Source organism: Mycteria americana, chromosome 13, assembly GCF_035582795.1.
Source record: "Mycteria americana isolate JAX WOST 10 ecotype Jacksonville Zoo and Gardens chromosome 13, USCA_MyAme_1.0, whole genome shotgun sequence".
NCBI lineage: Eukaryota > Metazoa > Chordata > Aves > Ciconiiformes > Ciconiidae > Mycteria > Mycteria americana.
Window position 1 is genome coordinate 18636497 of NC_134377.1, and position 21297 is coordinate 18657793.

Consider the following 21297-nt stretch of genomic DNA (forward strand, 5'->3'; position numbering starts at 1 on the left):
CGGCCGCCACCTGCCCCGCTCCCGCCACCCCTCTGGAGCGGGGAAAGTAAAAGGCTTCAACGCTGGGGACGTTCTTGGCCTCTTTATTTGGGATAAAAGCCCAGGTCGGCCACAAAAGAGGAGTTAAAACATTGGTTAAAAAAAAGGTGGTGGGGTCAAGCAGCGCAAGGGAGTGTGGGGGCTCCAGGGCGCGCGTCCCCTCCTCCCAGGGGACCCGAGGGCAGGGATGCTGCGGGCAGCACCGCAGGCACGGGCCAAGGCAATGCTGCGCTGGTGTGCTCGGGATGGAGAGTTACAAAACTGGGAACAAAGGGAGCGTGTCCCGCGTGGCGAGTGGGGTTCCCCTGAGTTACGCCACCGAACCTGCAGTCCCGGCTGGTGGCCAGAGAGAGCACCCGGCAAATGGAGGGACATGGCAGCGTGAACCAGGAGCCTCGTGGCTGCGGGGCTCGGTGCGATGCCACTCTGTGCCTGGAGCCATCAGGCAGACCTGGACGGTGGTCCTGGCTCCCTTGGCACATCACCCTGGCTCAGCGTGGGGGCCAGCCCACACTGTGCCAGCAGCCCCTGCACCAGCTCAAGCTCCTGCTCCAGCTCCTGAGCACTGCAGCCCAGCCCCGGCACGGCAGCGGCACCTTCCCCCAGCACCTGCAGCGCCTGTGCCGCCAGCCGGGCCCTCACCAGCAGCACGGCCACGGCCGCGTGCAGCTTGGCACAGCCCAGCGCCTTCATCCCCCAGCGGGCAGCGGCCTCTGCGGAGAGAGTGGGCGAAGGAGCCGTGAGCATGGCGGGGTGCCCCCAGGCAGAGCTGGCCCAGGGGACGAGGACACCGGCTTGCCTGTCCCGGGGGCTTCGCGCCGCCCTGCTCCCCCGTGCCGTACCTTGGCTCCAGCGGTGCTTGCAGTACTGCAGGTCACGCAGGACGCCGGGGCCCGCAGCCGCCAGCCAGCGCAGAGCTGAGGCGTGGAGCGGGCTGCCGGCGGGCGCCTGCTCCAGGAGCTGCAGCAGGACGGGGAGCAGCTGCCGCGCCAGGACGGTTGGCTCTGCAAAAACGTTGGGTTCGTCCTCCTTGTACAGGCTGGCAGCTCTGGGAGGGAGAGAGCCGAGGCGCAGGTGAAGCCGAGGGCTGGCCCCATGGCCCCCCGCGCTCCCTCGTACCCAGCCCGGGGATCTGGCAACTCACTTCTTGGCCGCCAGCTCCTCCACGATGCTCCTGAGATCTAGGATGGGGAGATGCTGCAGCAGTAAGTCGAAGGTTTCAGGGTGCTCCCCAAACTCTGCCAGGAGGAGCTGCAGGAGGCCCAGGAGGCCCACGTTGTCCTGCACAAAAATGCAGCTGTCTCGGAGCAGCTCACCAGGGTCCTGCCGCAGGAGACTGGCAAAACCCGAGGCCTCATGCCGGACCTCCCGCTCCTCGTCTTGCAGAAGGTGAATGCCCACGTTTATCAGCCTGGGGAAAGGGAAGAGAAGGGAAGGGAAGGGAAGGCCACCGCACTCCCCAGAGTGTCCCCAGCCTGCCTGGAGGGTTGGGGGAGGATGAGACCCCTCCAGGGCAATGCTTCCCCGAGGGACTTGGGACTTCTCTCCTGGGTTGTGAAAGGCACAGCCACCACCCAAGAGCTCACTGCTTGGGAGGGCAGGGACCGCGACGGGGATTGAGGGACCCATCAATGCAGTTTATTGTCCATAAGGACTGGCTGCTTCTACTAAAGAGCCACCCACAAATTTTTTGTAGGCTGCAAGCTCTTGGGTGCTAGTGATTTTTGAATGAGTGGGGCTTTCTTCCATGCCCTTGAATTTTTCACAGGGGACGTCGCCTTTCGCAGGGTCAGCCTATTAACCTGCAACACCCTGGGGCTGTGGGCAGTGCTGCTCCTGCAAAGACCTACCGCAGAGCCACAGGGACGAGCGAGGGACGGGCAGCGCGCAGGGATCGCTGCACCACTTGGGCACCCGCCGTCTGCAGGGAGCGGGCGGCTGCCAGCCGCAGCACCTCGGATGAAGCAGACCGGCTGCACTCCTCCAGCACCGTGCACCATCGCTCGACCAGGGTGCCATCCTCGTCCTCAAACCTGTCAGGGACCGGGGAAGGAGAGGGAATTCAGGCACACCTTCCAGCTCTGTCCAGGGGTGCCCTGACTGGCTGTGGCCAGCAGCCGCTGGAAAGGCCACCAGCTGCCCTGAGACCGCGGGACCCAGGTGCAAAGCTAGCTGTGATTTACAGGTGAGAAATTGTAGCTCTGTTTCCAGCAAGGACTAAGGAGAAATCTCCTGGAAGGGTCAGGCGGAGCCCCCCGGCAGCGGTGGGGACCTACCGGTGGGCGAGCAGCAGGCTGGCGGCACACAGCACCTGGAAGAGGAGGTCGGGGCCAGGACACTCAGCCTCCACCACGTGCAGCAGCATCTCCAGGCATGCCGCCGAGGAGCCCTGGAGCTTATGGGAAGCTTCCTGGGACCACGACGAGGGGTCTCTGTAAAGACGCAGCAAAGCCTCAAGGTACAATTTCAGGAACTCTTTGTCTCTTCTCTCTCGCAGCACCGACCCCAAGCTCTCCTAGTTGACAACGGCAAAGAAGGTACACAATTAGTGGCCCTGGCACCACGGGGTGGCAGCCTCAGCACAGCCGGGCGAGCACCCCGCACCTGTCTACCCTCAGCCCGGCGAGCACCCTGCTTCTCAGGGAGCACCCGGGATCCCGCCTGCACGGTGCACTGGGGACCCTCTGCTCTACTTGGTGACTTTTGAGCCTCATCGTACCAGCAGCGTCAGCCTGAGAGCCTCCTCCAGCTCCTCGCACGTTCCTCCCTCCCCGGCGATCACCCAGCTCAGGATGGCAAGGTGGACGTCGGGATTTGGCTGCCGGAGAAGCGAGCAGACGGCAGCAATCCGCTCGCCATCCACCAGCCGGGCTGCCTCGCTGCACGTGAAGCAGGCCATGGTTTGGTGGAGGATGGCCAAGCCCACCTGGAGGAAAACCAGGATCCCCCTTCCAACACTCGGCCTCGAGTGGGGTGTGTGCCCCCCGAGCGGGGGGGGTCCCCACCTCCCACCCCCGGGCTCACCATCAGGGAGGCCACGGCGGCGGTACCTGCAGCTCGGCACATCCTGGCTCTCCCCCCGGCGGGAGGCTGCCCAGCTCAGTGCTGACAGCGTCGCGGATGCTCTGGGCAAAGCCGGGGCTAAAGGACGCGGGCAGGAGGGCGAGGACCTGGAGGAAGGCGGCGCGGACGAGCGGGCAGCGCTGGGCAGGGGTGAGCAGCCAGCCCCGCGCCTCCAGCTGCAGAGCCACGGGGCGCAGCACCTCGGCCGACAGCCTGCGGGGAGACGCACGGCCTCACCACGGGGCCCGCAGCACGGGGGCAGGTGCCGCTTTTCGGCCAAAAAGCTGCATCTTGGCACAGAGCGACCGCAGGGGCCGTGGGCAGGGGGATGGCGTGGGACCGCTCACCCATCGGTGCCCGGGGCGGGGGCCAGCAGTGCCCGCATCTGCAGCAGGCGCCCGTGGACGGCGTTGTGCGAGTGGACCCGTCCGGGCGCGGCGGGGAGCTGCCGGGCCAGCTGCAGGAGGAGCCCCCGGCGCCGGGGCGGGGGGACAACCGGCACCAGCGCCTTGGCGGCCATCGCTCGCACGGCGTAGATGGGGCTCCCTGCCAGCGCCAGCAGCGGCCCCAGGAAGCGAGCAGAGGGGCTGTGGAGCAAAAAGGGCACCGCGCGGTGATGCTCCGGTTGGAGTGAACCCCCCCCTAGAGCCAGGGCCAGCCCCGGCACCGCGGGACCACCTCCTGCTGCAGGAGCCCTTGGCCGCGGCAGAGCATCCCTGCCGCAGCCTCACCTGCCGAGGCCGCCAGCGCCGGGCTGCAGCAGGGCCAGGAGGGTGAGGACGGCGTGGAGCGCGGGGCGCAGGCGGGGCCCCCCCGGTGCGGGCCCTGCGGCCGCCCCCAGCTCCCCCAGCAGCACGGCACCCAGCTGGGGGTGCTGCCCGAGGAAGGCTTGCAGGCTCACCCCCTCTGCCGGGCAGCCCTCCCCACGGCTCCGCTGCTGGCCCAGCAGCCGGGACGTGAGGGCGCCTGAAGGAACAGGGCAGAAAGCGGCGTCAGGTCCCCTCTACCCCCTGCCCGGCCCACCACGCTTCGCCCCGGCCAGGTTCCGAAGCCCGGGGGCTGCGCTGGTCCTGCAGGCATCTCCCGCCTCTCCCCCTTGGTACTCACTGAAGAGCTGGATGGCCGCGTTCCTCATGGCCCAGCACGGCGAGCCCAGGCCCCGCAGGGCCAGGGCCACCATAGGCATGGCGTGCCGCAGCAGCGCACCGCCCAGCCCCGCGCCGCGGACCAGCGTCTGCAGCACATGGAGGGCACACACCTGGGGAGAGCATGCGGGGCTCAGCAGCGCTGCGTGGGGAGGGGGCCCACCCTCCATGCAAAGGGAAGATGGTGGGAAGAGACGGGGGAGCCAAGGGGCTGTCATCTCTTGGGCTGCCAGCATGGGCAGCGTGGCCAGGGCTGCCCAGGGTTTTTGCTCGCCCTGAGGTCTCTGTGCTAGCGCAGCCTTGTGCTGGGGTACCTGCTGTCGGTCCCTTTAGGGGACCTCGTGCAGATCACCCTGTCCCCCGAACGGGCTATAGCAGCCAGGAGCTCAGCACCCGCCACGCTCACCTGAGGGAGGTCGAGGGTCTGGTCCCAGTCCTGCGGCAGGGCCGTGGTGGCCAAGGCCAGCAGCGTCTGGACGCAGCGGGTCAGCAGCGGCCGTGCCTGTGCCGGGGCCTCCCCACTGACGATGCAGAGGAAGAGCATGGGGAAGCCAGCAGCACGGCGCGTGATCGAGCTGCTCCGGGGTCCGCTCAGCGCTTCCAAGCCCTGAGGAGCAGAACCCACCCGAAATATGGCTGGAAACCTGCCGGCTGGAGCCTGCAGCTGTTCTGCAGGGGAGGGCACTGGCTGCACCAACCCCACAGCGCGGTGTCCCAGCTGCCAGGCGGGTGCTCGCCCCGGGGTGGGGGGACACAGGGACATGGCCCTGGGGCTCCCCGGGGCACGGGGGGCAGAACGAGCACAGTACCTGGTCCAGCATGGTCTGCGGGATTGCCTGCAGCTCCATGTCCGTGTGGTTCAACAGAGCAGCACAGAATTTGGTGAAGCCCATGCTGCAGCCCTCCACTGCTCCCTAGGGCAGAGCAGCGTCAGGCCCCCCGCGCCCCCAAGGCTGCATCCCCCAGCCCCCCCAACCCCCAGAAACCTCTTTGCAAAGGGGAAGGAGAAAGCGAGAAGACGCTATGGTGTGGGGACGTGATGGGGCTTGGCACCAGGATCCCAGCCGTGTCCTGCGTCCTGCCCCAGAGCAGACCCTGGCCCGCTGCGCTCACCCGCCCTGCACGCCAGCGAGAGCCCCTGGCTATTGGCCCAGGGCAGGGACGGGGCCGCAGGGGTGGGCAAGGGGCCAAGCCACCCCAGGTGGGACGTGCTCTTACCCAGTGCCGGCACCGCAGCAGGATTTCCTGGAACACCCTTGCAGCCGTCTGCAGGGTGGGGAGCGGCAGGAGGGGCCCCAGGCTGGCCGACAGTGCCGGGGCCAGCAGCAGCTCAGCCAGGCCCCCCAGGAGCAGCCCTATCTCCTGGGAAGAAGTGGAAGGTCACCGGGACTGGCAGCAGCCCCGCTCCTGTCCTGCCCCACCATCACTGCCGCAGCGTGGCCACCAGCACGCCCGCGAGCAGGCACAGGCTCCGCGGCACGGCGGTTTCCCAGCCAGCTGCCAGGCGTGTGTGGCACAGACGGCCTCTTTCCGGGCAGCCACTGGAGAGGCTGCGGAGGAGAGGCCGGGGCAGGCGGCTGCAGGGCTGCAAGCCGAGGAGCCTGGCTCTGCCGCAGCTGGGGTCCGTCAGCCCCTGGGAACCTGCTGGGCTACATAAGGGCAGGCAGGCAGGGAGGAGGCTGCTTTTGGGCAGGGTGGTGGTTGCACTCTCCCTGGCAGGGGGCGAGGACGGCCTGTGGCAGCTCTGAGGTAAGGGCAGAGATTCCCCCTCGCTCAGCCACAGGGAGGGTGAACGCCCCAAGGGGAGCGGGAGAACCCGGCTGCTGGGGTGGGCTGGGTGGTGGGTGCCGTGCTGGGCTGCCCCTCTCCCCAGCGCCGTGGGGAGGGGTGCCTACCTTCACCGATACCCAGCAGCAGGTCAGGATCAGGCTGTGCTCCTCTGACAGCAGGACCGAGTCCTCCTCCTCTTCCTCCTGCCCCCGGCCTTTCCCCAGCATGATGAGGGAGCCGATGGCGTTCCCCATGTCTGCAAATGATGGGGCAGCAGCTGCGAAAGGGAGAAGCCTGGTCTGAGCGGGGCAGTGTGGGGCAGTGCCTGTGGGGAGCGTGGGGCAGAGGGAGGGGGACGCGGCTGGGGGGCCAGGGGGACCCACTGTCCCCTGTTCAGAGTGCACACAAACGGCAGCGGCTCCTGCCCTGCAACGTGTCCCGCTCGGGACCGTGGCTGCGCTTTGCCCTACTGCTCTTCCCGAGCCATTGCTGCAAGGGCTCTGCCAGCCCCTTTCTCCCAGCCACTCCAAGCGGGCAAGCGCCTCGCTGCTTCCGGAAGGCTTCAGGCTCTACTTCTGCTGCTGCTCTCACAGGCAGCTGAGAAAGGGACCCAAAACCAGGCACTAGCCGCTCTGCTCCTGTGGTTTCAGGAGCCTCTGCCCAACACCTTGAGCATCCGTGCCCGGGCGTCCCGCTTTGGACCTCGCTCCCAGGCCAACCTCCCCTGCCTGGCCCCGCCGCTGTCCCTTCCTAGAGGCAGTGAGCCCAACGCAAGTGCCTTCCCTGCAGGCTGGAGGGCTGCTGGGTCAAGGACAGCCGTGATGGAGGTGCCAGTGGTTCCCTGGGGCTGGTCCTCCCCCGGGGACGCGCTCACCTTGCTCATCAGTGCCGGGGCCTTGCTGGCTCTGCAGAGTGCCCAGGAGGAAGGAGGTGATGTCTCTTGCTGTGGCCACGAGGCGGGTGAGGAGCTCCTGCCAGCTCTGGGCTGACTCTGCTGCCTGCATGGAGGCGGCCACCTCCGGCACCTGGAGCAGGCACCTCCGCAGGGCTGCGATGGCTCCTGCACAAACACCCGCCTCTGGTCACAGCGGTGGCTGCTGTCACCCCAGCTCTCCTGCCTGAGCCTGCAGCCGAAATGGCTCACGGGCAGGGCCCCTAGGTGACGGGCACGCTGGGCAGGTGGAGCAGTAGTACAGGGAAACTGAGGCAAGGATGTGGCATCAGCACTGAGCTGTAGCCTCAGTCCTGCCTGTACGATTCCTGCCTGCTCCAAATTCCCCGGGAGGAGACCTGCTGCAGGAGCTGCCTGCTGCCCTGCCAGGCTGGGGACGTACCATGCATCGGCGCAGTGGCTGCTGCCTGCAGCAAGTCCCGGCGTGCCACAGCGTACTGGGCTTGCAGCACGCGGAGAAGGTGCTGAGCGAAGCACAGGCCTCGGTTGGGCAGCGTCGGGGCTGCTTCAGCCTCCAGGGCCAGGCTCTTCATGGTGCCGCTGTCTGACCTGGGGGAAGAGGCAGACACTGCTGCAAGGACGAGGGAGTTTTCTGCGTGACTCACGCTGTGTGGCTTCTTCCTCCCCTGGCGCAGGGTCCTGCGCCCCAACCCCACCCAGCTCCCCACTGCAAGGCTATTTCAAACCCAAGCCATCACTGCCCCGAGTTGTAAACGCAACCTCTGGGGAGACACCGGTGCTGCTGATGCTCTCGAGGGCTGCCGTGCTACTGTGGGAAGGGGGAAGCCACGAGCTCGTACTTCTGCAGGACGGTTTTCATCAGCACGGCTCCGGCTTCAGCCTCCTGCACTCGCGGGCTGCCCAGGGCGTCCTGGGCCAGCTGGAAGAGAGCCAGGGCGATGGGCTCGGGGAACGCGTCGGGGAAGTAGCGGACGAGCAGCTCCGAGGCCAAGTCTCTGATCTGCCAAGACAGGAGAGGCGGGGGCACTTGGGACACAAGATGGAGGGGAAAGCAGCTGGGGCAGGGCAGGGCAGGAGGGGAAGCCCACCACCCTTCCCCTCTGAGCCCACTCGGGGCCAAGGCAGGCGGCTCCATGACCATTAAGGATCACCTCGTTAGTGCTGTCCTGCAAGCAGCTCAGCAGCGCCAACAAATTGGGCTGAGAGAAGAAGTCCCAGCAGCCGCTCTGCCTGGCGTAGCTCAGCAGTGAGGCCATGGTCCCTGCGGTGGGGACACGGGGCTGTGGGACAGGGCCGGCGGGGAGCACCCCCACAGCCGAGGGGTAATGCTCCAGGCGGGCTGCCCGTACTCACGCGGGGGCTGGCCTTTCTTCCTGTTGGGGCTCCAGGTGTCTGTGCAGGTCTCCAAAACAGCGGCCAGGAGGAGCAGAGCCGTCTTCTTCCTCTGGTAGTTGGAGCCTGGGCTGAGCGAGGCGATGCTGAGCTGCAGCAGCCACTCCACAAAGCCTGTGAGCAGAGAGTGTGGCAGTAAGCGATGCCGGGCTGAGCACCCACTTCCAGTTCCCCCGGGGGCTGTGGCAGAGGTGCCGGGGCAGCCGCCTCACCTACTGCCCGGGCAAGCTGCCCCGCTCCATCGCCCGGCTCGGTGCCTTGGGGTGCCTTCCCTCGAAGCTGGGCCAGCGAGCTGTCCCGCAGCCGGACCAGCGCCTTCCTCACCGCCGCCTGCAGCAGCTGCCGGAACGAGGAGGAGTCACAGTTGAGGTTGAGGGGCAGGAACTCCTGCAGCAGCCGCACCTCGGTGCCTGAGAGGGGCTGGTTGGTGCTGGGGCTGCAGCAGAGGAGACCCAGCGCCGCCAGCCGAACGCCTTCCTCGCGGGCGCCCAGGCAGCAGGAGAGCCGCTCCAGCACCTCGCCCTGCAGCAGCAGGGCCCCCACCACGCTCTTCTGCGCCCTCAGCAGTGAGACCCAAGCCCGGAGCGACGCCGCGTCCCGGCCACTGAACCGGGCGGCCAGCGGTGCCTGGGCGGCGGGGAGCTGCCGCAGGGTCCAGGCGAGGAGGTGGTTGGCAGCGTTGCTCTGCAGGATGGGCAGGGGGGAGCAGAGGGCCTGGGAGAGCATGGGCAGCCAGCGCAGCGCCCACCACTCCGCCAGAGCCTCCTCCGTGCCCCGTTGCCCATCCTGCTGCTCAGCACGCTGCTGCCGCACCAGGGCTTTGTAGACCTCGGCAGCTGCGGGACACAGGTGGTTGGTGGAGAGGCAGCTCAGGAGGTGCTGTGGCAGGTCCGGGTAGGCATCCAGCACCTGGGAGAAAGCCAGATGACCCCCTCATAAGGGTCTTTTCCAATCTAAATGATTCTATGATGTCCCTGCCAGGCTGAAGGCTCTCTACGGCAGGGGACAGATCTGGGTACAGACCACACGCTGCAGTCACCCGTGGCATTGAGCATCTCTGGCCCAAGCTGCTTTCGGCCAGATTTTGGTGGGCGTCAGCTGGCAAAGCTCCCCTCCCTGCTAGCAGTCCCCAGGGACGCGTGGTTGTTGCTGCAGCTCGCTACCCCACCAGGGATACCGTCCCTTGGGTGACGCTAAAACGGCCCCCCCGGCTGGGAAGGCTGCCTGCCCGCATGGCTGAGCTGGGCAGCGGACAGAGGCTGTGCCACCCTGGCAGCAGTGCCAGCCAGGACTGAGCCTCCCTGTCCCCCTGCCTTCCCTACCTGCTGGCTGCCCACGTAGGGGACGACGGCACACAGGGGCACGTATCTGGCTTTGATTTGCCACGGCATCGAGACCACCCTCTGCAGCATCTGTTGGTAAAGGGGCCTCTCCTGGTCCTGGAAGTGCTGGCACTCGAGGTGGTAGATCTCCAGGAGCAGTTGGAAGGAGCTGTGGATGAACTCGGACACACCTTCCACCTGTGGGGAGGAGGGCAAGCAGGAGAGGTTAGGGTGGGTTCCTCCTCCTGTCTCGCTGGGTGAGGAAAGACTCTGTGCTTTCCCGTGGCAGTGGACTTTAAGCACTGGCCGGTAACCATGGGGTTAGGAGCTGGGGACGCAAGGAGGGCAGGAGGTGAGCCAGCAGGCATGGACGGGCTGGGACTGCACCCGTGGGTGCTGCCTGGGGAGGGTGAAGCACTGGGACACAACCCTGCGGAGGCCGTGTGCGGTGACTGCCCCAGCCTCAGCAGCGTGGGTGCCTCCACCCTGCCAGAGGAAGGCAGCTGCAAGCAGCCATGGGCAAGGGGGCTGTATTTGGTCGATGGAGCTGAAACGGGTGGGGATGTGTTATGGGCAGGGAAAAGGCTGTTTCCGGTTGCTGCGGCGCGGGCTTTCAGCACCCCAGCCTTACCGGGGTCTCAGCGTTGTCCCACACCAGCTGGGTGAGCTGCCGGAGGAGCCTGGCGTCCCGGGCCAGCATGCGGCTCCCCGTCAGGCGCCAGACAGCAGGCAGGCTCTCCTGCAGGCGCTGCAGCCACAGGGCGCAGGCTGCAAAAGCAGAGAGCACCGCTGCAGCCCTTGCCCCAAGACTTGCCTGTGGCAGAGCCGGTGCGGGCTGCTGGGGGGCTCATGGACCCAGTGCGCAAGGGGAGCGGTTTCCCCGTTAGGTACACAAGAGCCTGAGAGGGTTAGTGTCCATCGGGCTGGAGCAGATATTAATAGCAGTTTCCAAACCAGCCACCAAGATCCAGAAAAGCGTCTTCCCCAGGAGAAGATGAAGCGCTGTGGGGGCTCTGTGTGTCACGAGCACAGTGAAGCCTTCAAACCCCCCCCCCCCCACCATGGCAGGATCATCATCTCCTACCTTGGAAGCAGTAGTAGTGGCAGTCCTGCTCCTTGGTCAGGGCACACACAGTGGGAAAGACAACGTCCAGCAGCAGGCAGGCCTGCGGGAGCACAGCGGCTCAGGGAGCGGGCAGGCACGGGCTTGCCAGGGCGAGAAAACCCCACCATGAGACAGGTGAGGAGAGCGCTGCCTGGTTTTCCTGCTCTTACAGCAGCTTATTGTTAGTTTTTGCTCCCTGTCTGGAAGTCCTCAGTTCTTGAGGACTCAGGAGATGCTGGAGATGGGCAGAGCTGGAGGCTCCTGGCGAACGCGCCGCACTCAGGGGGATGCGTGGAGCTGCTGGTGCGGAGCAGTGCAGCCTGGCTACATCCCCTGGGGACCCACGGCCCCCGCCGGCGGCTGCCAGCCCTGCACAAGGGGCTCTCCAAATCTCCGGCCGTTGGGTTTGTGCTCTCCTACCTTGTGGGTGAAGCTCTCCAGCTGGCAGCTGAGGATGTCCGTCTTGCAGCACGTCAGCAAACCTCTGGTGACCACCAGCTTCTCCAGCCCGTCTGGCTCCAGGACGGGGGGGGCCTCCACCGCCAGCTCCCCGAACTTCAGCTCCCCCACGCCTGGTTGGAAATGGCTGCGTTAGGTGGCAGAAAGATGGCAAACCCAAATGCTGCTCTGAGAGCGAACCGCTCTGGCTCATCCCAGAGTGACCACGGGAGGTGGCCAGTGGCAGCTGGGGCTCCTGCACCCCGAGAGCAGGACATGGCAGCAGAGTCCGGCTTGGACTACTGGTGAGTGGCACTGGCCTCTGCCCCCTTGCACCCAAACATGCCTGTCCCCGCCGTCCCCTTTGCCAGAGGCCGTCCCTGGCTTGAGATGGAGCACACACCTTGGTCGAGGAGCTGGAAGAGGGCCAGCGCGGCACTGGCCCCGCGCTCAGGCTGCGGGGCTGTGTTCACCAGCATGCTCAGGGCCGTACCTGCCAGCAGCCGTGCATCCTTGTTCAGGGCCTGGGCTCGCAGGGGAGGCAAAGGCACAGCTCAAAACACCATTTGAAAACCAGACCCCATTTAACCCTCCCTCTGTGACTGTGCAGGCAACTATGCAGGGTCCCTTGGACGCCCCAGGCGTTGGGGCTGCCTCTGCAGGCTCCTCTTGGCGAGGGGAACGGGGAAAGCACCCGGGAAGGACGGCAGTGCTCTGCTCCTCGGGACAGGCAGCACCATCCCTCCCCAGGGCCACACGCACCTTCCCCCATGCCACCTCCAGCAGCAGCCCCAGGAGGCTCTGCAGGGCTTCGCTCTTCCCCGCCACACTCCACACCAGGGGGGCCACGTCCTTCGGCAGCACCTGGAAGAGCTGGAGGCAGGCCTGGAGGAGAAGGAGGGATGGGGGTCGCGGGGATGGCTGTCAGCATCCCTCACTTCTCAAAAAGCAGCGAGTCCCCAGGGACGGCCGTTCGAAATGGCACCGTGTGCCACATCCCTCCGGGACATCGCTGCCAGTGCCCGGCTGGGAGGGGGCTCCAGCAGGTCCCTGTCCTTCCAGGGGCTGATCCTTCCCTCCTCCTCTGAAATTCGGCTCTTACCTTGACAGCCAGGTAGCCCCACGTGCCGCCGGGTGCAGGCTGGCTCTGCAGCACCCAGCGCAAGGTGGTGGCCAGGCGCTGCAGCAGCGGGGCCAGGTTCTGCCGCCAGTGCTGCCGACCCAGGCTGCTCTCCTCCATGAACACGCACACTGCGGGCAAGGGGACAGCATCAGTCCCTGGCCCTCCTGGCAGCGTGCCCGCAGCTGGCCCTGCTCCCAGTTAAGCCAAGGGCTGCACTGCTGGTAAGCAGGGTAAGAACAGGGCTGGGATGCAGGGGATGCTTTGGCTTGTCCAGTTTCCAGCTGCCCCGGGGGGGTGGGCAGAGCCATTGGGTACTGCTGGGACCTCTGCAGAAATCCTGCGGATCCGGCTGATCCCTGCTCCCCCTCCCACGAGCGCAGAGGACTCGGTCTGGGTGGGCAGGGGGTGTTCCCTGCATTGGTGGTGGGGACCCCGGAGGGGAAGGAGCAGAGACTGACCTGACTGAAGGTCCCCAGGAGACAGCACCTGCAGGGGCAGAAGGACAGTTTGTCCCACGTGACAACACAGTGGGGCTCGGTGCCTTGGGCAGGAGGGTCCTGCCTGCGCCAGAAGCTGTCCCAGTGATGAGCAAAGGGCTGGTGTGACGGGCAGCCACGCGTCGCCAGCTGCAAGCAAGGGCGAGCCCCCAGCATGGTAGGAAGAGAAGCAAAGGACCCCGGGCAGCCCAAACCAGGAGGTCCCTGTCGCACATGGGCTCCAGCCAAGCCCCTGTGAAAGACGGTGCCACCGCACAACTGGGATGCTCTCACCTCTCCCTGCGGCGCCAGGCCGGCCAGCAGCGCACCCACCTCCTGGGCCAGCAGAGCTTCCTTCCCCACCGCCAGCTGGGTCACGATCTGCCGAGAGACACCCTGAGTCAGCCGGTCTGCCTGGACACCCGCGAGATACCAGCTGCAATGCGCTTTTAGGGGAGCTCTGCGGCATCACCGTGGCCCCTTTGCCGGTAAGGATGCACCACACCAGGGCTGTGCCGGTGGCAGGCAGAGCTGGGCGAGACCACCGCTTACGCTTGTGGCTAATAAACCTCTGAAGCCGCAGCCTAACCAGTTGCATTACGGACCTGTTCCAGTTTCTGGAAAGAGCTGGAGCTGCCGGTTGCCTCCATCTGGAAAGCCAGGACACAGCGGAGCAGGGGCCGAACCTCCGCCTCGCCCAGCGCCCGCAGACCCTCACTCAGCGCCCGCGACAGCAGGAGAGCCTCCTCCAGGTGCTTGTCTTTGCATCTCTTGGCAGTACTCCTGAAGCGGGACGGGGATGGAGGTGAGGATAGCTTGGCTTGGTGGGGGTGATACCCCGGCTTGGTGGGGATTAGGGTTGCGGTGCCCCAGTTCAAGGTGGGTTGGAGTGGGGGTACCCCAGCTCGATATGGATCGGGGTTGGGGTGCCCCAGCTTGACAGGGGTTAGGGTTGGGGTGCCTCAGCTTGCGACGCCCCTCTCTCCCAACGGCACTCAGCACTGCGGGGGGAAAGGGGGGGGGGGGGAACTCCTCAAAGCCCAGAGCCCACGACCCAGCCTGTTCTGGCAAAGGCAAGCCCTGGGGAGGGGGGGGGTTGGGGGGGTTGGGGCGGAAGGCCCGAAAAAACCCTAAAACTTGCTGCCCTGCTGCTGCAGAGCGGGCTGGATGGGGATGGGGGCAAGCGGGGGGTGGCTCGGTCCCCACGCCGGGCACCGAGCCCAGCCTGCCGACCCGCGCCCGGGGTTGCTCGGGGGCTCCCCGCCCGGCGATGCCCGGGGGACCCGCGCCCGGGGGATGCCGGGGCCGCTCCTCTTACCCCGCGAAGTGCCGCAGGCAGCGCAGGCAGGAGAGCACCGGCGCCGCCGCGCCCAGCGCCCCGTAGAAGGCGGCGCAGGCCCGCGCCTCCCGCTCGGCGCCCATGGCCGCGGCCGCCACCACCATAGAGCGCGGCCGCGCTCCCGCCGGCTCAGCGGCGCCCCCTAGCGCCGCCCCCCGGGCGGGCGGAGGCGGGAGCGGGGGGGGGGGGCGCTCGGCCGCGACCTTCACCGCGACGGCGGAGCTCAGCGCAGGCCGCAAGTCCGGGGTGAAAAAGCAGGATCATCGGCGCTGCTGCCGTAGTCGGTGGAGAGCGAGAGCCCCCAGAAGGGCTGGAAACCGGGGAGGTGGTGCTCGCTGCCGGAGGAAGGCTGGCAGCGCGAGATGGCGGCTGTAAGGTCTCTGTAATACCAAGGGAAGTGCTTCGGCGTGAAATCGCTGTCTCTCTCCACCGCGCCTCATGGCATCGGGGAGGTTTGGTCCCCCCCAGTCCTCCTGCTACGCCACAGGCACCATCCCTGTTAGTAGGGATGTTAGATGGGAACGTCCCTGTCCCCATCCCTGTTAGATGGGAACATCCTGTCCCCATCCCCGTTGTTCGCCACCATCCCTATTAACGCTAACAGCCAGCGGAGGGACTCGGCTTCTTCCTGCGGGGTGCAATGGCCTTTGGAGAGAGAAACAGATTTATGACACTTGATGTTAATTGTCGTTAAATCCAAATTATTTTACCTGGGTTCTTTTTGTCAGTTGGCACAGGGTCGAACTATTTTAACAGGCGTGATCTGGGGGTTGGCCTAGATGACCTTTAAAGGTCCCTTCCAACCCAAACCATTCTATGATTTCCGTGTCTTTATTAAACGTAGTTATAACTCCTGACTAATGCATGCCACTGAACTTCACCCAGCAGCTATCAAGAAAGTGCTCCTGGCTGGTTTTGACCTTGAAGGATTGTTTTTCCCCTGGGTTGTTTCTCACAGCGGCACTGGGGCGAGCGATGGGCATTGGCCGCTTGGGCGAACCAGCGGCACGGGCAGCCCAGGAAAGCGCAGCTGGGACGGGCCGGCGTCTGCACTGGGTGACCAGGAGGGTGCTGAGATGTGGCTCTCTGGGTGAGCGCTGTGCTTGGGGACAGAAAGGCCCCAGCCTGTAGTTTTAGGCGACATTTGCCAGCAGTGTCCCTCTCTGTTCCGCTTTGGAAATCAACCTGGATGCCCAAATCCAGCCACGGGTCCAGGTTTGCCCTGACTGCTGCCAATATCAACCAGTGAAACAGCCCAGGACTTTTACCCCAGGTAAGGCAGAGCAGTGCAGGAGGACGGTCACGTCCCTCGGACCTGCTCCTCCACTCCCTGAGCCCTCCGGCCACCCCATGTGGGTGAGGGAGTGGGGGGGGGGCACTGCCAAACCAGAGCTCCCACGGGTGCCAGCGCCCAGGCCAGGGTGCTCCCGTGTTTTAGGGTCTCCAAAGCTCCCGTTCCCATCCCCTTGTGCTGCCTGCAGAAGGGAGGGGCAGGGGAGGAAGAGGGGGATTTTTTTCTGGTTTCACTATAGGAAGGATTTTCAAACCCTATAAATTCACTTTTGACAAGTGAACGGCTAAAGCAGATTAACCTTTTTGCTAATCCTCTATAATGGCTTTGGAATCTCCTTAACCAATAAGAAAATGATAAGAGCCTGTTTCTTTTCTTTTTATCTATATCTATATTGTCCTCCCTTGTCTGCATTTTTTTTTCTTTCTTGTTTTATTTTCCTTTCCTTTTCTAATATGAAATAGCCCAGCGATCCTATCTCCTGGAGGCTCAGTAAACAGAACATCAATAATCCCTTTCCTTTATTCCTCTCCGGTAACAGGGTGCAGAGAAGTGTCTACCGATTGGGATTTGATTACCAGCAGCTATCAAAAGTCTCTTTGTAAGATCTGGGTCCTAAATCCCATAATTCTTTGATAAAAGAAGTATTACCAGTCCATTTTCTGAAGTGAAAGGTACAGGGGGAATGAAAGAAAGCAATCAGCGGAGATCCTAATAGGCTAAGTGCATGTGTGGTGGGAAGGCAGGGACGGGCAGGGGAGGCCAGGGAAAGGTGTCCTTTGTTAAGGATGGGGAAGGAGAATTAATCCGCTTCGGGCCTATGATTATCACAGCCGAGAGCAGAAAGGGCCAGATCCTGCGCCTGCCCATGGCACATCCCGGCTCGCCTGCCCTGCCGTCGCTCTGGACCGGCATGGTGTGGGGAGCAGAACCCGGCCCCACATCCATCTCCTGTGTCAGCGTTCGGGTACATGCATAAAAGCTGGGAGCAGTTTCGATGATCCCCGGCGTTAGTGCATCCCCAGTGCCTCCCTGGAGCGCTGACACCTTGGCAGGGCAGCAGTGCACGTGTCCAGACTGGGCGGCTACAAACGCGTCTTCCTCTCAAGCCTACAGCAAATATGTAAAGATTCATAGAACATGGTTATAATCTATGTTACACCACTGGAATAGCTGAAGGAGAGGCAAATAAAGGGATGGAAGAAAAAATAGTGGTTTGGTTTTCAGTGAGATTTTGCAGAGATTTGAGGATCATAGGTAGAGCGGCTATGGGGCCTCTCTTCCCGGCAGGGAGGGCCACGAGGACCTTTGATGTGCAGTGGTTTCACAGCACTCACCTATGTGTCTCCTCAGTGTACCATGAGTGGGACCGGTATCTTCTCTCCCCTGCAAAGAAACACCAGTGGGAGAGCGTTCCCCATGTGAGCTCCTGAAGCCTTGCTACTCACCTCGGCTTAAACCGCACTGAGGGCAAGAAAACTTGGGTTTAAACTTTCCTAAGCAACCTGAGCTCAACCACACCTTCTCTATTTTAACCCCAGCTACTCGTTTCAGTTATAAACCCAAGATGGAAGATGTCCTCTCTCCTCCTGTGGATCGCATGTGCCAGGCCTTGCTGTTTGCCCTCGGGAAGGTCGGTGCCAGGCGTCCCCTCCCGTCCCGAGTCACCGTTCTCGGCCGTAGCCTCATCCCAGTTTCTCTCGCTGGACAGAAGAAGTTGGGAATCGAACTGACAAAGCTTTGGGGAAGCCTGGCTGCCCCAGGCAGCCACCCTGGCTGCTCTGGGCTCACTGAACCACCCATCAGCTGTGGCACCGAGACCACGCTCCTGCCCAAGCTGCTGCGGGACCCCGTTGCCTGCCTGCCTGGACACGGAGGCAGCAGGCAGCAATCCTCCCCTTCCTTTCCTGATGCCGAGCAGGGGTACAGCTCAGCTGTACAGGAGGTGGCTACATGCCACTAAGCTATGCCACAGAACTGCCATGAGCTGCCAGTAATCTAATTTATTAAGGGCTTTGAATGCTTGCAAAAAGTATGTTGGATACATGTAAAGCATCTGCATTATCACTGTGATTAGGGCAGCAGAGGTGGGGGAAAGGGGAAGGAGGGAAAATACAATTTTTCTGCTGTCAGCAGAAAATAAATCAACTTTCACAGAGAGTTCTGGCGCAGCCAAAGGCTGTGCTATCATTAAAAATGATTTTTTATTAAGCTGAACTCTCTCCTCTCTCATATTGTATGATATGACAGCTCTCTTTTGATGGGAAACCTTTCATTTGGCCAGAGAAAGGGATAATTTGCTTCTTTTAAGGAGTTAATCCTCTGGTCCATTTCCGGGCTGGGAACAGCTGTCCTCCCCCTTCCTTGGATCGGAGGCGGCAGCACAATGGAGATCATAACCGCCTCAAATCTACACCCGAGATGGAGAAATCAGATTTCCTTCTCCAGTCATTTTTGTGGGATTAGCTAAATCTTAGATCCACACTAACCCTTCACAAAGCTGCCAAGATTAGTTAGAATTTATTTTATTCACAGGGGGGTTTACGGTTTTCTTTCCAAAGGGATTGTATCTCTCTCTCTATATATATATATATTTAGGGTGGCTCCAGTCATAAAGCAGCTAGGTTAGAAGGAGAAAAAGTGCGTGTGTGTATAAAATAAAAACTTGGCTACGAGAATGACAGTCACTTGAAATGCCAAGACAAAGCAGCGATTCTGGATGGCTTCGCCCGTCCATTTTAAAAGCTACATAAGCTGTCTTTTTCCTTGCGAGACCCCACTCCAGAGTTACCGCTCGGAGAGCAAACCCCGCTCAGCCTGAGCTGCCTGTTCCCGCAGCCGCTGCTGCCGGCAGAGGATGTCTTCGGAGCCAGCACCGGATGCCGATGCCGGCGCCGGCAGGAGAGGCCTCAAGAAGCCGTGTTCGTTCAGCATCGAGGACATCCTCTCCAGCCCGGCAGAGAAGAGCCCCCAGGTCCTGGTCCCGCTGTGCCTGCGGGGCATCTTGGACTGCGCACCCAAGGGGCTGTGTGAGCTGGAGACCATCCCGGCCAGCTCCCTGCAGGAGGAGGAGGAGGAGGAGGAGGAAGAGCTGGAAGGTGCAGGCTGCAACTGCTGCTGCTGTTCTCACACGAGCGCCCATTCCCGGCAGGACTTGCCAAGTTGGCTGGGTGAGTGTTTGGGTTTGTTTCTCGGTGTAGGGCTCATGGAGGGGCTGGTGCCAGCGCTGGGTGGAGGGGAAAACCTGGGCGTTGAGTGACAATATAGCGCCTGGCCTGCCGCCACGGTGGTCTTCTCATGCCCCAGCTCCAGCGAGGGGCAGCAGGATCCATTCTCAGCATAGGTCCTAAGAGCAGGCACTTTTATCTGCAACGCTACCAGGTTTTTAAAAGCAGCAGGAGTATTTATTACTGTATGTTACTGTTTTATTGTAAAACACTTGAGAGGACGATGGTTCTAGGGGTGGAAGTTCTCTGTGGAGTGTGGGGCCCCATGGTCATGCTGCCCATGTGCAGAGCTCTGCCTGTGCTTCCTGGCAACACCAGCCCTGGGGAACCTCACTTGTCCTTTAAGGAAAAGTTTTTGGCTACACCTAGCAAAATTACTGCATCTAGGAAAAAAAAAAAAAAAAAAGTAGCAACCCCTTAAAAATGCAGTTCAAGAGCATCCTGAAAGTTGTGAAATCCCCCATGTCAGGACTGAAACACAGCTCCTAGCTGGGCTGTGAGTTTCCATCCATTTTCTGGAGCTGGCCATAGTGCAACTGGTAAGTAAACAAGGAAAACCCAACCAGTGCTCGCTGCCTGCATGCTTCTCCCGAAGTGATGCCCTAAGCCCTTCTCTCACCTGCATGGTGGTCATGCAGCTCGTCACCCACGCCAGCTGGCTGGCTGCCTCCTTCCAAGCCACGTGCATGGATGCAACTTGTGCCTTAACCGCCTTGAGCGAGATGGGTGTTTCAGCCCCTCACCCCTAATGCTGCCGTTGTACCTCTCCCCCTGCAGACGCCCGGTTCCCCTGGCCCATGCAGCTCTTCCACTCGGCGGTCAGGGTCTGCAAGAGTCCCCAGGGGAGCCCGGCCAAGCTGCAGACTTTCCACCAGATCCAGCGCCGGACACGCCGGCATCGCACCATATTCACCGAGGACCAGCTGCAGGCCCTGGAGACACTTTTCCATCAGAACCAGTACCCGGACGTCATCACCCGCGAGCACCTGGCAAACCGCATTCACTTGAAGGAGGAGAGGGTAGAGGTGAGATCCGGCCACTCGGTGAGGTGCTGTTTGCTGCAATGCCCCGAGAACACAGACTGCAAAGACAGCACTGTCTTTTTTGGGAGCTGCAGACCCAGGGCCTCATTTTAAAAACCATTCTTGGGTATTCGACAAAACACAGTTTAGGTGTGGCAAGCCATGGAAGAATATAAAACAGTTCTGCTGGGCTGATTTGTTCTGGTATCCAGTCCTGTAAACTCACTCCGTCTCTCCTAGATTCCCCTATATAAACACAGACATGCCCAGTTCTGCTCATCCCCTGCACCCGAGCGTATATTCCTTATTTATGTGGTCTGCGTGACTTCTGAATTTGCCATGGGGGTGTCCCAGCTCCCTTGTGCCCCTTACATGTATCTGAGCAGGATTGCAGGGGAGGGACTGATTAAATTTTGTATCAAACTTTTATATTGGGAAATATATTGCCGTATCCTAAAGCTTACGCCGTACAGCCCAGGAGCGTAACTGTCTGCCCTCCTCCAAGTAACACATGAAATGCAAAAGTTCTTCTTTTCTTGTTTTGTACTTTCTAGGTTTGGTTTAAAAATCGGCGGGCCAAGTGGCGGCATCAGAAGAGGGCGTCTGCTTCAGCGCTGATCCTTCAAGGCACCAAGATGCCCTCTGAGGAGAGCTGTTAGTGGTCGCAGGCTGCATCTCAGCAGATGAACGCCAAGAGCATCAATTTCCCATAGCTGACAGGTTCCGTAGGGCAGTAGCCCAAGGGGTACTAATGAAGCAAAGGGGAATCTCTGTGATTCCCAGAGGAGGAGGACGGGTGAAAGCAGGCATGGTACTTTCACATCCCAGTTTCTCTTCCCAACCTAGTTCGCATGGCAAATAACTCGCCAGGCATGACCCTCAGATGCTTCAGCAGAAACCACTGCCAAAAGCCCGTGCAGGGGACAGAGCCGTACCAGTGTTAAATGTGTGTGCTTCGGGAGAAGGGGAGACTTCCCTTCTTGTCTTTGCTCCGTGCAGGTAGTGTTTGTGCTTGTTTTGCTACCGTAGCTTTGCAAAATATCCTGCAAATGAACGTTCCCTATTTTCAGCACCTCGACGGCATCTAGAGTTGCTTTTGGGGTTGAGCTCACCGCACAGGCGATTTGCTCCCTGACCAAGGAACGGGGATTTCTCCCTGCAGCGCGCGGGACCCGGCTGCTGTGCGGAGAGCGGCTGGCGCCGGGCGCGGGCAGCTCGCTCCGGGGCCAGCCCGTGCCGGCTCCCGGCCAGTGCAGGCGCTGCCCGCGTCCCGGCAGGGCCGAAGAGAAACCGCGTCTGTAAAGCAGCGACATAAATAAATAAAGCTGTCCCCGCCACCTCCGTGCGTGCTGGGGGGAGCGGGCGCTGGGGGGCCCTGGCCGCGCCCGCCAGCGGTGCCTGCTCCCCGCAGGGCCGTCGCCTGCCCCACGGCCGCGGGGAGGCCTTCCACAGCCCTCCGGCACCCGGCGGCGGCCCCTGCTCCCCGGGGAGGCCGGGGCGAGGGCGGCGGGGGTGGCGCCGGGGCAGGGGCGGGGGGGGACGGGGACACACACACCCCCAACGCGCGGCCTGAGGGTGCCAAAGGCCTCGCCCCGGCCGCGGCCCGCACCGGCGAGGACAGGCTGCGCCCGC

General features: G+C 62.7%; 2 protein-coding genes across 18 annotated transcripts; one reads left to right on the plus strand and one right to left on the minus strand.

Annotated features, from left to right (window-relative positions):
- Positions 1-51: 51 nt before the first annotated feature.
- On the minus strand, positions 52-14267 carry LOC142416311 (tRNA (32-2'-O)-methyltransferase regulator THADA-like). Of its 3 annotated transcripts, XM_075515717.1 has the most exons (31): positions 14105-14267; positions 13392-13569; positions 13081-13167; positions 12769-12796; positions 12290-12438; positions 11950-12072; positions 11591-11711; positions 11170-11321; positions 10729-10810; positions 10276-10412; positions 9645-9842; positions 8535-9231; positions 8284-8436; positions 8082-8191; positions 7770-7930; positions 7352-7518; positions 6892-7077; positions 6143-6294; positions 5466-5609; positions 5057-5161; positions 4654-4854; positions 4210-4360; positions 3834-4068; positions 3450-3689; positions 3090-3315; positions 2759-2965; positions 2316-2554; positions 1890-2072; positions 1184-1450; positions 882-1087; positions 52-752 (listed from the first exon to the last, which is right to left on the minus strand). In XM_075515717.1, the coding sequence occupies exons 1-31, from the start codon at positions 14227-14229 to the stop codon at positions 481-483; spliced, it is 5682 nt and encodes a 1893-aa protein (XP_075371832.1). In that variant the 5' UTR covers positions 14230-14267; the 3' UTR covers positions 52-480. The 3 variants fall into 3 exon arrangements, 2 of the variants coding, with proteins under 2 accessions (XP_075371832.1, XP_075371833.1); XM_075515718.1 differs by lacking the exon at positions 52-752 and having other exon boundaries at positions 947-1087; positions 1184-1320; XR_012777691.1 differs by lacking the exons at positions 52-752; positions 882-1087; positions 1184-1450 and having other exon boundaries at positions 1934-2072; positions 2316-2471.
- A 51-nt stretch (positions 14268-14318) lies between these two features.
- Positions 14319-21002, plus strand: GSC2 (goosecoid homeobox 2). 15 transcript variants are annotated; one of them, XM_075515729.1, is made up of 5 exons: positions 14319-14501; positions 15011-15215; positions 15958-18586; positions 19421-19668; positions 20220-21002. In XM_075515729.1, the coding sequence occupies exons 3-5, from the start codon at positions 18274-18276 to the stop codon at positions 20322-20324; spliced, it is 666 nt and encodes a 221-aa protein (XP_075371844.1). In that variant the 5' UTR covers positions 14319-14501; positions 15011-15215; positions 15958-18273; the 3' UTR covers positions 20325-21002. The 15 variants fall into 15 exon arrangements, with proteins under 15 accessions (XP_075371844.1, XP_075371845.1, XP_075371847.1 ...); XM_075515730.1 differs by having other exon boundaries at positions 15014-15215; XM_075515732.1 differs by having other exon boundaries at positions 15084-15215.
- Positions 21003-21297: the final 295 nt, after the last annotated feature.

Coding starts and splice junctions, on each gene's coding strand:
- GSC2 (XM_075515723.1), top strand. CDS start 14,990: ATGCCACTGAACTTCACCCAGCAGCTATCAAGAAAGTGCTCCTGGCTG. Junction 15,216..15,957: donor GCTGAGATGTGGCTCTCTGG/GTGAGCGCTGTG, acceptor CTCCGGTAACAG/GGTGCAGAGAAGTGTCTACC. Junction 16,018..16,957: donor CAGCTATCAAAAGTCTCTTT/GTAAGATCTGGG, acceptor TTTTAACCCCAG/CTACTCGTTTCAGTTATAAA.
- LOC142416311 (XM_075515717.1), bottom strand. CDS start 14,229: ATGGTGGTGGCGGCCGCGGCCATGGGCGCCGAGCGGGAGGCGCGGGCC. Junction 8,437..8,534: donor GCAGCTTGCCCGGGCAGTAG/GTGAGGCGGCTG, acceptor CTCTGCTCACAG/GCTTTGTGGAGTGGCTGCTG. Junction 8,192..8,283: donor GAAGAAAGGCCAGCCCCCGC/GTGAGTACGGGC, acceptor TCCCCACCGCAG/GGACCATGGCCTCACTGCTG.